This window comes from Delphinus delphis, chromosome 16 (genome assembly GCF_949987515.2).
Source record: "Delphinus delphis chromosome 16, mDelDel1.2, whole genome shotgun sequence".
Classification (NCBI taxonomy): domain Eukaryota; kingdom Metazoa; phylum Chordata; class Mammalia; order Artiodactyla; family Delphinidae; genus Delphinus; species Delphinus delphis.
Window position 1 is genome coordinate 25,077,201 of NC_082698.1, and position 15,662 is coordinate 25,092,862.

General features: G+C 58.9%; 1 protein-coding gene across 1 annotated transcript in view; it reads left to right on the forward strand.

The window, feature by feature from the left end:
- Nucleotides 1-15,662, forward strand: part of SH3PXD2A (SH3 and PX domains 2A) — a 248,907-nt gene that overhangs the window by 208,230 nt on the left and 25,015 nt on the right. Inside the window, exons 9-11 of the mRNA XM_060034134.1 lie at nucleotides 4,092-4,205; nucleotides 8,479-8,562; nucleotides 13,642-13,759. Coding sequence (XP_059890117.1) covers nucleotides 4,092-4,205; nucleotides 8,479-8,562; nucleotides 13,642-13,759 — 316 coding nt within the window. The remainder of the gene's footprint in view (nucleotides 1-4,091; nucleotides 4,206-8,478; nucleotides 8,563-13,641; nucleotides 13,760-15,662) is intronic.

The window sequence follows — 15,662 nt, forward strand, 5'->3', positions numbered from 1 at the left end:
GTGCAGGCCCCAGGAGCCTCCCCCAGAGGCCCAACTGTGTGACTCACGCCAGGGCTCCCAGGAGGTCTGCGTGTAGCTAGGTAGGCACCTCTGCCCCTGTTCAGCCACGCCTGCCTGGGCGATGACTGAGCCTGTCCACCTTTGCTTTGCGGAGGTGCCTACAGCCCAGCCGGTGGCAAGCTCTTCTCTGCAGGGCCTGGTGCAGGAGGGACCTGAGACTCGAAGCCACACAGCCCAGCTCTGCGTATGTCAGGGCTGGAGTGGAAGTCCAGGCCAGTGTTCTCGGGCAAGGTCGGCAGGTCCACAAAGCCGTGAGGATGGTTGAGAGTCTCAGCCCCAAGTCTTGGGAGTGCAGCAGGAGAATAGGATCCTAAGTTGCTGCCCTGGGGTGCGATGGTCACAGTCAGCCAGTAATGTGGCCCACGCTCCATAGAAACTTGTGGTGTAACAGAGATTTTGAGGTGGGAAGGACTCAGAGACAGCCCTGGCACTTCCAAGGGGCACCCAGGTGGTGTGAGGCACAGACCATCGTGCCGCCTTGCCCATTGGGCACCTCGGCCACACTCTGGGCCTCTCAGCAAGTCCCTGCTCAGCTCACCCTGAGTGCCAGGCCTATGCAACAGAGGTAGGAGGAGGGCCAGCCCTGCCCTGCCCCTGGGAGATTCTCTGCACAGACAAGTCCAGATCCATCCCTCCATCACCGATCTCTGGCTCCTGGGGGGAGGGAGAGAGCAGAAAGTACATGGAAGGTTCCCAAAGGGTGAAGTTAGGAGGGAAGGGAAACGATGCCACCAGCAGAAAAGAGCCCTAAATCCTGGGATTATGAGGCCCTTGGAGCCAAGGAGAAAGGTCCTTGCAGGGCCCTGGTCTGGAGATGGCCATGGGAAGAGGTCAGGAGAGGGGACAGCAAGAGGTCAGCAGGCTGGTGGGCTTGCTTCACACGTGTGAGGACACAGACAAGCTTGGATGGGACTGATGGAGAAATGCCCTGCAAGCCCTCCTGGTACCCATGGAGGGACTTGCCTCCTTCACCTCTGCTGAGGATGACTTTGGAGCCCAGATTCCGGAAGTAGAGAGAGGGCTTAGGAGACAGTCAGCCCAGCCGTCCAGGAGATCACCAAGTCGCCTTCTTTCCTGGGAAGCCATGGGGTCACACAAGGAAAGGAAAGACTGTGCTCCCACTGAGACAGCAAGTAGGTTGTTTCAGAGGGTGGAGTTGGCGGTGGACACACCTTGGTGTAGAAAGAGAGGCTGAGAGGGGCCGGGCATGGGAGAGATCTTGGCAAATCCTCCACGAGACACATGCATCCAAGCTCCACTGTTTCTCCAGGCACATCCCTGTTCTGTCTGATGACGATAAGGTCCCCGGCCCCAGCCTGGGCCCATCCTGGGGAAACCCTCTCCTGGGAAGAAGAGCTTCCCTTTGAGACTAGGCCTTCAGGGTACTTCCTTGGCCTACCGGGACTTGGCTTGGCTTTGGAGGCTGGAACTGGTCTTTCATCTCCCCGGACACGGTTTGGGGAGGGTCTGGAGGGTGTGGTAACCAAAACCTTTGAGCTTTTGGCATTGGGACCTGGACCTGGGCAGGCATGTGAGAGCCTCAGCCTTCCAGACCCTCCCAAAAGTGACTCCAAGTTGGGAATTGTGGTTCCTGCTCTTTGGGGCTCTTGGAGCTTATCCTGTGAGCGGGAGGTCGGGGAGGGACCGCTTACCCAGAGTGGCTCAGAGGGCTTCATCCTTACGTGCCAAAATCTGTGGTGGCAGGTGCCCAGTGGGCTTGGGTTTTCTCCAGACTTGACTCATGATGGTGGACCTTCGATTATGAACCTTGCTGATTGCTGGGTACGGGTGGCATTAGTGAGTGAGTGAAACGCGCTCTGGCTCAGGTGAACAGCCCAGGAAGGTCACTGGCTCACTGTAATTAGCAAGTCCAACAGGGCAGTCTAGCTTTAGCACGCCTGCGCCCCAGGGTCAAGTGATGGTCAAGACTGACTTTCTCCATCTCCTGACTTTGTTTTATTGACTTAACCCTCAGGACGTCTCTTCCCACACACCCCTGCGATTCCTGGTTAACGTGGGATTTAGGGTTCAGGTCGCCAGAGCACCCATGTCAGTTCCTGGAAAAGCCCCTGAACCATTACAGTGTCCGGGGAAGTGCAGACCAGTCAGAACGACTCCTGTGGCCTAGGAGGCAGGGCCGCAGGGCAGGAGCCTCTACGAGGTCGGGAGCTGCGTCCCGTGACCTCCAGTCGGGCTCTGTGGAAGAACACTGGGCCCGGGGCCTCTTGGCACAGACTGTTGGGGTTCCTGAGAGCGTTCCCCCAGAGCCTGCGAGAGGGGGAGAAGGCATCCCAGGCAGAGACCCCTCTGGCTTCTTTGGAGTCTCTCAGCCACAGCCTCCTGAGTAGCTGTGCCGCTGTGGCCTGGGCGTCAGGGAGGATGGCGGTGCTGCCCCAGGCAGGTAGGCCCAGAGGGTGCACGTGGCCGTGGGTGTTGTGAAGGTGGCCCACACCCATCCCACTTGGGGGAAGGACAAGGGAATTGACCTGAATCTGGCAGAGGGAGGGAAAGAAGGCATCTTTCCCAGGTTCCGGAGGGGCAGTGACCCAGCTAAGGGCTGGACCACAGAAGTCCAGACCGTTGTCTGAGACTTTCTCTTTAACTTTTTTTGTTTGAAGACTCTGGTTTTTTTAGAGCAGTTTAAGTTCCCAGGAGAATTGAGTAGAAGGTACCGAGGTGTCTCATGTACACCTGCCCCCCCCCCCCCACGCACAGCCTGCCCCATCCTCAACCCCCTGCACCAGAGCGGTGCACTTGTTACAACTGATGAACCTGCATTGACACATCCTAGTCACCCAGAGTCCCTAGTTTACATTAGGGTTCGCTCTTGGTGCCAGACGTTCTGTGGGTGTGGACAAACGCATAAGGACATGTATCCAACATTATGGTATCCCACAGCTGTCATGGTGTTTCATAGGTTTTGCAGAGCTGCTCGCAGAGTGTTGTGGAACTTCCTGGAAAGGGTGGGGTGCAGTGGGCATTCAAGACTAGACCACAGGCTGTTTGCTCTCCCAGGCCTGTGACGTGGGGCATCAGAAGTTGAAGACCTAGGTGCTGACCCTGGGTGCGGAGGTCCTGTGCAATGGTGGGACTTTTGTCCTCCGTCCCTCTCCATTGCTGTCACAGCAGCCCCCAGGCAGCCTCCACCACCTCCCAGGGCTAAGCCCAGCTGGGAGCGCCTGGAGGTCCCCTTGTGCCCCTCCGCAGGCAGCCACTCACTGCTGTGGCCACGTGGTGATGGGGCCTCAGTGCTGGCCAGGGAGGAACCCTGGGGTCTCCTGACAGGCTACAGTCCAGGTTTGGAAATGCTGAGCTCTGTCATGGACAGAAAAGAGAACTTGTGCCACCAAGTTTGGAGTACTTTGCTCAGCGTTTGTTTGAATGATGAATGAACGAGCCAGCAAAGGGGAAAGAAAATGAATGAGGCGTTATCACTTGGCCACAACCCTCAAGGGTCACTCAAGGGTGTGGTGCCCACTTACTGTGATTGAGTTGTCAACATACTGAAGGGCAGCTGTGAGTAGCACTGATGTGAAAATACCACTGACTGGAGGTGGGAAGCAGGAGCAGTGACCATTAGAACGTATCTGTGAGGCCTTTACCCCCCGGTGCCTTTAAAAGCAGAGAAAGTGGTGCAACTCCGGGTCACACCGGTGGTCCTAGTGGGCTTGAAGGACCCTACACCATCTCTGTGTTTGGTCAGAGCTCCCTTGACCTTTCCTGCAAGGTAACTTTCACGTGTTGGGCATATCATTGTGTCGATTTCATTTTCAGGTTTTTTTGTTATCAGATGTCTGTGTGAGTGGATGGTGGTCCATCAGGCCCTCTTCTCAGGGAGCGTATTGGTTTCTTCTTTCTCAGCGAGGAGCCTGGGCTCCAGGAGGCTGGATGTGGGCAAGACGTCTGCCAGGCACCCAGGCGGTGCGGCTCTGCACCCTCCCCTCCACGCTGCTCCTTCCCTCCTTGTCCTGGCCCCGTCCACCTCTGCCATCTGCTGGGCTCTCATGGCTGCTCTCCCGTCCCCCCTGCAGGCTGGTGGTTCGTGAGCACCTCTGAGGAACAGGGCTGGGTCCCTGCCACCTACCTGGAGGCCCAGAATGGTACTCGGGACGACTCAGATATCAACACCTCCAAGACTGGGGAAGGTAAGCTCCTGTGGGTTCAAGGGGTCGGGGAGATGATGCAGCTTTCTCACCCTTCTCCCTAAAACCATCAGAAGCTCTAGAACGATATGGATCATGTTTCCCCCCCTGCTTCTCCCAGGATCCCGTGTCACTGAGGCCAACCCACAGGCTCACCTCCTGTGCCACGTCTGTCCTTACTGGTCCCACATGGGGCTAAAATTAGAGGGGAGATTCCCGTGGGGTGTGGATCTCAGGCTTTGGCAACTTTGGGGCAGAGATTGGGGAGAACGGCTTTAGGGCTGGTCCCTCTCCCCACCAGCAGGCCTGGGTTCCTCTGGGGGTCCCCACAGAGATCCACCTTTGCCCCCCTCACCCCACACTGTGCTCTCTGCGACAGGGACGACCCCAAAGGGACTTTGTGCACACGACTTCCTGCCGTGCACAGCCTGTTCAGAGGCCTCTCTTCCAGGAGCCTGTTATCCCGGTCAGGGGTGCAGACGTGGAGGGCAGGTCTGTGAATCATTTCTCAGTGTTGCAGGAACCCAGGGATGGCTCCAGCCCTGCACCGTCAGCCTCTCTCATTAGCTCTGACCTGGTGAGGTTTTTCTGGGGTTTTCTCCAGTGCATTTCAAGGAGCCTGCCCCTCCTCCCAACCCCAGCCAGCACTGGCCTGCTCAGCCTATCCGTGGGCTTGGGTATTCCCCAGAGCGGGCTGCCAGAGCCCGGCGAGTCTGAGCCACCCTGTTCCCGGCTGCCTGCTCCTAGTCGCTTCCAAGCCTCCCTTATTCTGGCAGCGGGAACGCTTGCCCTAACCGTCAGTGGAGACCGTCCAAATGGGCACATCTGAGAGCCAGGGGGATGCGTGCCTGCCACCCGGGGCTCAGGCCACCTCCAGGCCTGCCCCTGCCCCACCCCCCATTCCACACTGCCCAGGCCAGAATAAGCGGCCTGCCAAGCCCCAGCTCCGTCTTCATCCTTCCCCCAAATGTCGGTTACTCGGCAGGCAGTCGGAGCCCCGCCCTTCCTCCCATGTAAATGCTGTATTTCAGTCCCTTGACCAGTACTGCAGCCCCTGCAGTGCATGTCTGCCTTGTGACAGGTTTCCAGAGACCAGGCCCCATTGAGAAGGGCTGGCATGTTCAGGCCAGGTGCTTGGCCTTTCCTGGCTGCTCCCCGAGCCCAGGGGCTGAGCCTGTCCCCCATCTCATCTCTGGTTCCCTCGCACCTCTGCAGCGGTGCAGGGTCGTAGCTCCTGAGCTGGGTCCGGTCTGTTTTGTCTGCAGTCACCAGGCCTCACCTCCTATCCAGTTCCACCTTCTGGGGGGTATCCCAGGGCTTTTCAGAAATAACAATCCCTAGAGTGTACTGAGGTCTCACTCACTCCTTGGTGTCTGCCCTGGTACTTGAAATGCCCTCACCACCCTGGGAAGGCTCTGTCACCATCTCCATTTTCCAGATGCAGGAACTGAGGCTGCAAATATTTAGATATGTATTTGTCCTCATAAGGCTTGAGCCCTGGTCGGCCTCCTCCGCCAGTGGTCTTCCCACCGTGCCGCATGCCTCTCCGTGAAGCATTTTCTTGTGAGCAATTCTAGGAGGGTGTATGTGTGTCTGTGTGTGTGGAATTGGAGCCCCACCTGAAAAGGTGACGCCAAGAGAGTCAGAGTGGAGACGTCAGGTAGATGCTGGAGGACCAGGACACCAAGTGGGTAGGAAGGAGCCTGAGAGGTGCGTGGGCAGTGACGCCGCCAGGCTGGTTTGAAGAGAGATTGGGTGCTTTGCACAGAACAAGCAGTAACAGGTTATAGAGAATTTTGACCTCGATGGAGTAAGAACCAGGCAGCCAGTGGAGGTTCCGCCTTCAAGCAGGGGCAGGGGCGGGTGTGTGTGTGCGCGTGCGCGTGTATGCTCAGGGTGAACCTCCTGATGAGAGGTTCCTCTGCACACTTTGATAGGACCTGTGTGCCAGCACCCCTGGCAACATTTGGGCAGCTGTGAGTCCCATCGTCACATCGTGGGCATCTCCCCGCAGCTGTACAGAGGGGCTCAGGACTCAGTACCCCAGCCCAAGGCCCAACAGCTGTGGTGTGTCCGCCAGTCTCTGCACGGGCAGCCATGTGGCTAAGAGATCTGCCCACCCTGGTCCCGTCTGTGGCCATCTCTACCCCAGCCCTGTTGCGATCCCATTGTAGGTCCCCTGAGCTCTACAGGCAGAAATTGGAAGCCTTCGTCCCATCAGAGCTTCCCTAACAGCTCATGCTCCATTGCTTCAGGAAGAAAAGAGGCTGTTTCGGTTTATTTCTGTCATCAGATGTTCTGGCATATGTTCATGTTTCTCCTGAAGCCAGGTGTGCTGTGGAGAATGCAGAAACGTTTCAGTAGGGGGCAGGAAGGCCGAGGTGGAGGCTGAGACCCCCTTGTCCACTGCTGATGAGGAGGGTCCAGGCCCGACGATGGCAGGGTGCTTCCGTGAGGAGCATCGCCTCAGAGGTGAGGAAGCGGAGGCCTGGAGGGGTGTCACCTCCACGGAGTCCCCAGAGCAGTTAGTGGCAGAGCCAAGCCCCAAACCTGGGTCTCTGCCTGTGCCCTGCGCCCCGCAGCCACCGGCAATGACCTGCCTTTCTCCCTGGGCTGGCATTGGCCCCAGGGTCCAGGCATTCTCCACTGTTGGTGCCTAAAGGGCGCAGGGTCTAGAGTCCAGGCTCCAGAGCCAGACTGCGTGGATTTGCGTGCTGCCTTGACGCTCAGGTGTGTGACTCAGAGGGTTCCTGAACACCCCTGTGCCTCTGGCCTCCCATTTCTAGAATGGGGAGAGTGCCAGCTACGTGGGGCTTTTGTGAGGCTCCAGTGAGATGGTCTTGGTACCTGGTTTAAACCGGGTAAATGTCACTTACTGCTAGGGTGGCCCCAGGCGGGGCATCAGCTGAAGTGAAGCTCCTCTGCTCACAGAGAAACCAGGTGGACGCACCCGCAGGAGGTCAGCTGTCCAGGTTCCTCCCAGTCTGACCTCACACAGGACCTCATCTCCATTCCATAGAGCCTGTCCAGTCCCTGTCTTATTTCACGCCAGGGCAGGTGGTGTCAACCCCAAAGACAGATGAGGAAACAGAGGTTTAGGGAGGGATGGCAGCCTGCCAGGGTGACACAGTAACCTGGCAGTGCAGCCTGGATTGAATCCATACCCCTAACCTTTTGTCCAGGCCTCCTGCTTACAAGAAGCAGGTCAAACAGGCTACTCTTCTCCCTCTGGAAAAATAAGTACTTCCCAGGAGGCCCTGGTGGGATGTGGCTCAGTTGTGTCAGGGCAGTTTGACTCTTAAGTGCTGGCCTCCCTCCCCCAGACCTGGGCAGCCTGGCACCCTCCTTCTGCAGTGCCAGGAGGTGGGGGCCCCTGATGCACCTGGGCGTCCCATAGGAAGGCGGGGGGCACGTGGAGCTGGTCCATAGCAGTCAGAGGACCTGTGCAGATGAGAGGAGTGTGGAGCCGTGAAAAGCTGGGCGGCAGGGCCTCCGTTGTCAGAAACAGTGGGTAGCATGTGAGCAGGGAACAGACCAAGGCCTGGGGCATCCTACTGTGTGTGCTTCACCCAGCAACATTTCTGAAGGATCAGCCCCGTGCCAGGCTCCGTGCCAGGCCCTGGGGACGCAGAGATGCAGAGTCTTAGCCCTCAACAGACTTGATCCACTGGGGGTGACTGAAAAAGCAAAGACATAAACCAACCCAGGATGGTGAGAGTTATAAGCCCCCCAAGGAAGAGACCCCAAGTCTCTGCTGGGCACATTTATTCTTCCACCCGCAGTGCCTGGCTCGTGGTGGCAGGTTCACAAGCAGGACTTGCTGAGTGAGTGGGGGCAGGGGAACAGGTGGATGTGAACCCTGGTGGAGAGTGGGGCACACCCTCCTGGGAACCATCACTGCCCAGCAATGGTGGGAGCCATGTCCTCCCCCTAGGGCCGCAACCAAGGGTCGTCCTTGCACTGGGCTGGAGCCAAGGCTCCCCCTCCCCTCTCAGCTGCTGGGATTCTAAATTCCTAGCCCCTCCCAGGCTCGGGGGCATAACCCATGCAATGTGGCTTTGGTTGAGTTATTCCCCACCTGCCAGCGCCGCCACTGGTCAGATCCGCGCCCCTCCAGCAGGCATGTACCGCCGGGGCTCAGTCCAGGCGGTGAAGACCTGGGGATGCGAACCTTCCCCCCCTCCATCCCTTCCCCACCCATCCCATCTCATCCTCATGTCCATTCTCTCCGCCGGTTCCCGTCGGCTGTGTGTTCCATCGCTATCTCCCACACCAGTGTCCAAGAGACGCAAGGCCCATCTGCGGCGCCTGGATCGCCGGTGGACCCTGGGCGGGATGGTCAACAGGCAGCACAGCCGAGGTGACGATGCGGGCCGGCTTCTCCTCACCCACAGCTGCTGCCTCTCTCTCTTTCACTAACACTTCTCCTCTTTCCCGGGCTCTGCCTCTCTCTGCCCTGTGGCCTCCTTACCCAGATTCACCAGACAGACTTTCCTCTCACCTACTCTAGCTGGCGGCGGGGTGGGGGGGTTGGGGGGGCGGGAGGGGGGCGCAGGGGCCGCTTGGGAATCGGGGTGACAATGGGGGCAGCTCTGTCTTTGGCCAGCGTCCTGGGGGCAGGGGTCATGGGACTTAGGACAGGATTATGGGGGCAGCTGGACTCTAAGAAAGGCCACATTTACCCTGAAGCTTCAGATTGAGAGAACTGAGCGTGTTTGGGTCTCTGCCTGGGCCGTCCCCTCACCCCTGCCCTTCATTGCCTCCCTCCTCTGAGAAAGGGTTCCCTTGGCCAGAGCTATTCTAGCAATTACTTAGGGACAGAGTAGGAAGAAGGAGCAGCTCACAATCTCCTCATTCAGCCAGCTCCAGGGAAACTAGAGAAGGAGCAAAATCCAGACACAGCCAGGCCCCAGGGCACAGCCTCAACAAGTTCTGATGGTGGGGTCAGGTCCAGCTGGGGGCTCCAGCAGCCCCAGCACTAGCTGTTGGGATTTCAGCCTGATCAAGACTATTCCAGGGAAGCCCCTGGCCTGCCATACACGCTGATTAGGAACCAAGGCGTTTGCCAGTCCAGGGCCTTTCCAACATCCAAGAGCTTGTGAGGCAGGGAAATGAGGGGCAGGCCTCTGAACAAACCTCTAAACACCTCCAGAGCCCCAAGGCCAGTGGGTGGCCCATCTCTCCTGCCTCAAGGAGAGTGGAGGGTATGTGTTCCGGACGGTGACGGCACAGCCGGAAGGGTGTCATAAGCATTGGCTTTTCCAGAATTAGCAGGGATGCCCCATGACTCGCACCCTACCCCCAAAGCTTGTTCCTGAACGACTGTGAGACCCTGTTTTGGTATCTGCCCCGAGCCCCAGGCAGCAGCAAGCCTGGACTCAGGGGTGGCCACCGCCCGTGGCTGGCTCTGCATCAGGCTCAGCATGGGCTGCGAGGGGCCCAGCTTGTCCCGAGGGTGGAGTGTGGGGTGGACCCTGGGTGCTGGCGCAGGACAGGGGGCCAAGTCGTGGAAGCAGAGAGAACAGGCTGAATGTGAAGCAAAGGCACCATAGAGGTAGGATGGGTGGGGCAGCATAGCTGGGGGCCAGGCGGGGAAGCGGCCCTGAGCCTTGGCAGCAAAGGAGAGTGGGACCCTGGCCTGGAAAAAGAGCAGGGTGGAAGGTTTGGCCTGTCCCCATCCCCTCCCACATCTGCTCCAAACACCATCACACACTGAACCCCAAACACACCTCTGTCTCCACAACCACATGGCCTCTCGGACACTTCAATCGGTGAAGCATGACCGCCGGCACACAACCCCGAGAGCCATGGGTGTGGCCACGGTACACTGGCCCATCCAGGCCCTACACAGCCGCACGTCTGCGGTCCCGTGCACACAGCCACTCACAGTACACACTTACGCACCCTCACGTAGACCATTCCACGTTTGCACTATTTACACAGTCACAGATGCATTATCCACACAACCACATCGTAGGTACACCTCTGCAGCCACCCCTCAAGTACACGTATAGCTTCGTATGCGGTCTCGTATACATAACTCCTATACCACGTGTATATCGGCAACAGTATTTACGATTCTAAACATAACATGATGTAAGTAGACACAGATACCCAACTGAATGCATAATTCTATGGCCAGCCACACATATGTAAATATGTAAGCAAATGCGGGCCCACGACTTCTCTCTCTTGAATAAGAGACCTAAACAACATCCTTTCCCAGTCTTAGCCCTAAGTTAAATTAGGGCTAAGTTAAATCAGGCAGCCAAGAAAAACTTGCAGGAAGTTGGCTGGGAGAAACTTCGCTGCAAACAGCCGAGCTGACGAGGGGGGAACAGGCAGTGGGTCGTATATAACTAGACAAGAGAAAAGCAGTGCTTCCCCGGGGCCTCCACTCCCCCAGTCCCAGAGCCAACCAGGCCTCTGGAATCAAAAAGCCTCTTGCATCGGGGTTGGGTAAGTTGTAGGGACTGGGAGGGGAGCCAGGGAGACTGCTGACGGAGGGGAAAGTGTTTGGAAAGGGGAGGCGTCTGTGGTTTGGAAACTGCAGGGCTCTCCAGCCCCTGCTTCCAAAACCAGAACAGGCCCGGCCACCTACCCACCCCGTGGGCGGCCTGGCCAGCCCTCCCTGGGGTGAGGTGGCAACCATCCTCCGAGGGTATATCGGAGTGACCATGGCATCAGCGCCTCCCAGAAGCCCAGAGGTGCCCCCAGAGCTCCTGGGCCTCTTCCCTCAACTTGATTCCTAAGGGGCATCTCTTCTAGAGACCCCAAGCAACGCAAATGACTCAGCTCCCTCCCCCCCGCCAAGGTCATTTCTTTCAGTCTGGGCATCCTCCTGTCTGGCCCCCTAAGGTGGGGTTTGTGGCCCCTGTTCAGTGGAGGGACTGCCTCTGCTTTCCCCCAGGGAAACCTGTGAGGAGGGAGCTGAGACCCACAGGGCATGCGGCCACACAGAGGTAACCCACACCTTCCTCGTCCAAGCCAAACGTGGCGGAAAACCGAGCCCCCAAACAGGCCAATTGGAGGAGTTGTCCTGCCTGGGACCAGGGCTCTGAATTCTCACCTCCTAGAAGCTACGGTGCCAGGGTAGGACGAGCCTCCAAGCCAGCCAGCTCTCTTCCTGGGAGCGTAAACTCCCAGCCATCTGCGTTCCCATGAGCCCCAGGGCCACCACGAAGAGGGCTTCGTGCAGGAGCAGCTCAGCCTTCCTGAGTAAGACGGACGCCCCTGGTTCTGCCCACCAGGAGGGGCAGGGGAAGGCAGGATGCTTACATGGCCCTCGGGGCTCTGTCCTCAGCACACACGCTGGGGACTGGGGAAGCTGGTGCTGGGGCCTGGCCCCCATGAAGCAGTCTAGGCCCTGTCCTCTGCCGTGGGGCAGAGAAGGGCTCCTCTGATCTGCCCAAGAGATAGGCTGTAATTTTTCTCTGCAAAAGTGACTTTGCCCAGGGAAACTTTAATGATGGCTTCCTGCACGAACCACAGGCTTTTAAAAATAGCCCAACTGAGCAAAGGCAAAATGTGGAGCCCAGGCCTCGGCTCACCCGAGCCTCAGAACCCTGGGGCCCTGGGGCCCGGCGCTGCTGCTCCGGCCACCGCCCGGGCCAGGATTTACGGTGTCCCACTGGAAAATGGAGCGAGACCAGGAATAGGCGGGAGCGCAGGGGGCTGGACTATAAAACACGAACCTTCTCAAAGGCCCGAGTCAGAATCTGGCAGGGCCGGGTTCTCAGGCGGTCTTGGCGGCTCGCCCCAGCATGGCTGGGTTGGAATCTGAAAGCTTCCAGGAGCCAGTTGACGCCGAGAAAGGCTTGCATTTGAGAAGAGCGTGCTGAGCTGTGGAGGCTCCCGTGGGGCGTCACCTACCTTTTGCCCTTTGGCAGCCTGCAGATTCGGCCAGCGGCCTGCCAGCTCTGTCCTTGCGGCCTGGCAGGGCAGCTGTCTCCACCCCAGAGGGAGCTGCTATCTCCGCCCGGCGCAGGGCCGCAGACGGGACCCTGATAATCTAGGGAAGAATGAACAGATGGCCCTCCTGAGCAGGGGCTTAGGGTGGCAGCTGCCCTCTCCCCCACTACTGCCAGAGGCTTGGGCAGGCTGCCGGGCAGGGTCCAGCTGGGGGGTGGGGAGCGCCCGTCTCAGAGCCAGCTGTTCTGTGCCAGCAGCCTGCTCTTTTGAGCTCAGAGAGTCTCCCCCTCGGTGCCCCGGCTCAACACACCTTTGTCCTCATCAATGTACTCCATAGTCCCTTTGCAGCGCCTACTGTGTGCCAGGCACTGTCTCAGCCCCCAGGGAGAATCCAGGTCGGAGAGGACAGCACAGGTTCAGGGTGACCCTCCCAGAGGGTGTGCCAATCTCTGCCGCTTATCCTCCGCTGAGGGGATGGATGGGGCTGGGTGTTCCTCCCCAAGCTATTCCTCTGGGGAGACTTTCCTCCCAGGAGGCAGGGTGTCTGTGGCCGGCCAGCTGTGGGTCTGCTGGTCCCCAGCAGACAGGAGGCCTGAGCAGGGACTCCCGTGGAGGCACAGGGTCCCTGCCAGGAGAGAGGCCCAAGGAATCCAGGAAGACACAAACTTCCCAGCCTCCCCACACTTGCCCCCCCACGCTCCTGTTCAGCTCCCCATGGTGCCTCTCTCCCAGTGCCTGGGGAGCCCAGAAGAGGGCGTGCAATCCTACTGTGAGACCAGAGCAGGCAGCTCCCAGAGGGGCTCCACCGAGCTGTGTGGTCAACTCAGTCCCCCCCAGGGCTCCCGCCTGATTGTGCCGCACTGTTTTGCCTCTGCTCATTTGGCCCCTGGACCCTTAACAGGGCACATAACCATGCCCATAGCATCCTCTCGGGGAAGTTATGTGATCAGGCGAGCAGATGAGTGGTCAGGGGAGGCTGAGGTGTCCCTGGAGCTGTCAGAAGGTTGGGCAGAGGAGGGGTTTAAGGGTTTGAGGTGGGAGACAGGCTGAGAGAGCAGGTCTGGGGCATAGATGGACGCATGGCATGTTCAGGAAGGAGAGGGCTTGCCTTGAGGCCTCCAGGCATTGAGGGGACACCTGGGTTTGTTCTCAGACTCCCTGACTCGGGCCCCAGGAGGGCCAGGTTCCTCATGGCCCTGCCCTCAGCCCAGGGAGTTTCTGGGACCCTGAGGACTCCAGGCCCCGGCAGCCTGTCTGCAGTTATGGGACTGGGAGGCTGGGAGAGCCAGCTCTACGCTGCCTGGGGCTTGCAAGGCCACCTGGGGCCCTGGCCAGCTTTGGCACATGCAGGGCACAGCTGTGAGGCCTGCTCCCTTCTCTTCCCTTTGCTGGAAAAGCCAGAGGTTGATGCAGTACACCTTGGCCACCAACTAAGTGAGGCCAGGCCAGGGGGAGAAGGAGGCTGGACAAAGGACCTGTACCCCGTCCTCAAATAGCTGTGCTTTCTCGCCTCACCCACCACCCACAGAGGAGAAGTATGTCACTGTGCAGCCTTACACCAGCCAAAGCAAGGACGAGATTGGCTTTGAGAAGGGCGTCACCGTGGAGGTGATCCGGAAGAATCTGGAGGGCTGGTGGTACATCAGGTAAGAGCCCCAGCAGAGGAGCAAGGTGCCTCTCTGCCATCCCGGCCCCCAGGCTGGCCCTGGGCAGCAGAGTGGCTGAGGGCACCAGCTGGCAGGTCAATCCTGACAGCAGCTGTGCACCCACGGCCTGGCTTGATGGCTTCAGTACCGTGAGGCTGAGCGGCCGTGACAGAGAGCGCTCCTCTTGCACACACCCTCCCGGGACACATAAGGCGGAGGCTGAGCCACAGCCAGCGGCGCACAGGGGCCCTGGCTCGGCTCGCAGGCAGTGGTGCAGTCCCTTCCCGTGCAGCCGTCAAGAGGGTCCAGCACATCTGAATTTGGGTTTCCGTGTCCGACCGTGGCTGCTTGGCGTGCTCTGCAGCTCGGGCCGCCTGCAGTGCTGGCGTCCACGGGCCTTGCCGAGGTCCCAGCAGGCGGCCCCTGCTGCCCACAGATGCAGGCTTGGGCCCGGGCTGTTCCGCTCCGCAGGGCTGGCTTCCGTGGCTGAGAGAGCTGGGGCGGAAGTCTGGCCTGAGCACAGGCCTAGTTCAGAGGCCTCTTGCTCTGCCCTTCACTCTCCTTGGGCCTAATCACACTTCCCAGCTGAGAAACCCATCCGGGGGTGTGAGTAGGGGAGTGGGCAGCTTCCTGATACTCCTGGAAGCAAACTAAACCCTGTGGGTTTCACTCACCTCTCCCCTACCAGGTCCTGCCCCCCAGACCCCTCTGCCCTGGGGCTCCCAGGCCGGCTAGCACCCCCCGCAGGAGGGGCTTGTTTCCAGGAAGTGTTCGTGGGTCCTTCAGAAGCAGCTCCGCTGTGATGATTTTGCCCAGTTTCTCTTCTCTGCCTGTAAGCCGGATGACAGAGAGTCCCTGTCATGGGCTCTGGGGACCGCCTCCCCAGCCCACCACACCTGGGAACCCCAGACCCACTGTGGGTAGGATGCGTGTTCAGAGCTGTCCCCCACCGAGGGCACAGATGGCCGAGGCGGCGGGGGCACTCACAAGACAGTTGCTCAGAACACAGCATGCCACAAGGTGTTCAGATTGGTCTGTGCTGACGGGTAGGATGAAGGTCGTTGGCCACATGGGATTGAACCTTAGAGTGACCTGCCAGGACATAGCGCCCCTGCCCCCGGCCCTGTGCACACCAGTCAGCGGGCTGAGGTGTCCCTTTCTGTCCCGTTAGGTGGGACAGGACTGTGTGTGCCTGGGCGTGTTTGCCCAAATCCACTACCCCTAGGCTTTGATGTTCTCTAAACAATGGAAACTAGAGCCAAGCCCACAATCCAGCCACCACGAGTCTGCGTGGGAAGGCCAGTGAACATTCTGGCAGGCTGCTAACCTAAACCACTCACCCAGAGGTTTTCTACAAGGCTGCTGGGTGTTTTAGTTTTCTAAAATAACCAATAAAATCACTCTGAGTTGGTTCCATCTAGTCAGCTCTTGTCCCCATGGCCTGGCCATTCAGCCAGTGGGAGCTGCAACTGAAAAAACCCTGCTGAAAAGGTTCCACCTTAAGAAGGCTGCCAGACACCCCCTTAAATATGCCTTTTCCCAGCATCCCAGGCTCTGTGTTGATCCTTACTTCCTGTCTTTCTTCTCCACCCACACCCACCCCACCCCCCGCCAAACACACACACACACACACACACACGCACACGCACACACGCACACACACACACACACACGTGCCCTCCCTCTCTCCCCATCCTCCTTTTCCAGTTTGCTTCCCTCTGGAGTCATTCCGTGCTCCAGAGCTGGAAAGCAGATGTGAGCAGAGTTGGACCCAAACACACACAGCCTCTCCTGATTCACTTGCATCTCCCTGCCTGGAATCTAATTTTATCCATGTAACATGGAAGGAGCACATCAGGGTTTAGAATGGGAGCCCTCAGGACAGTGCACAGTCCTGACCATC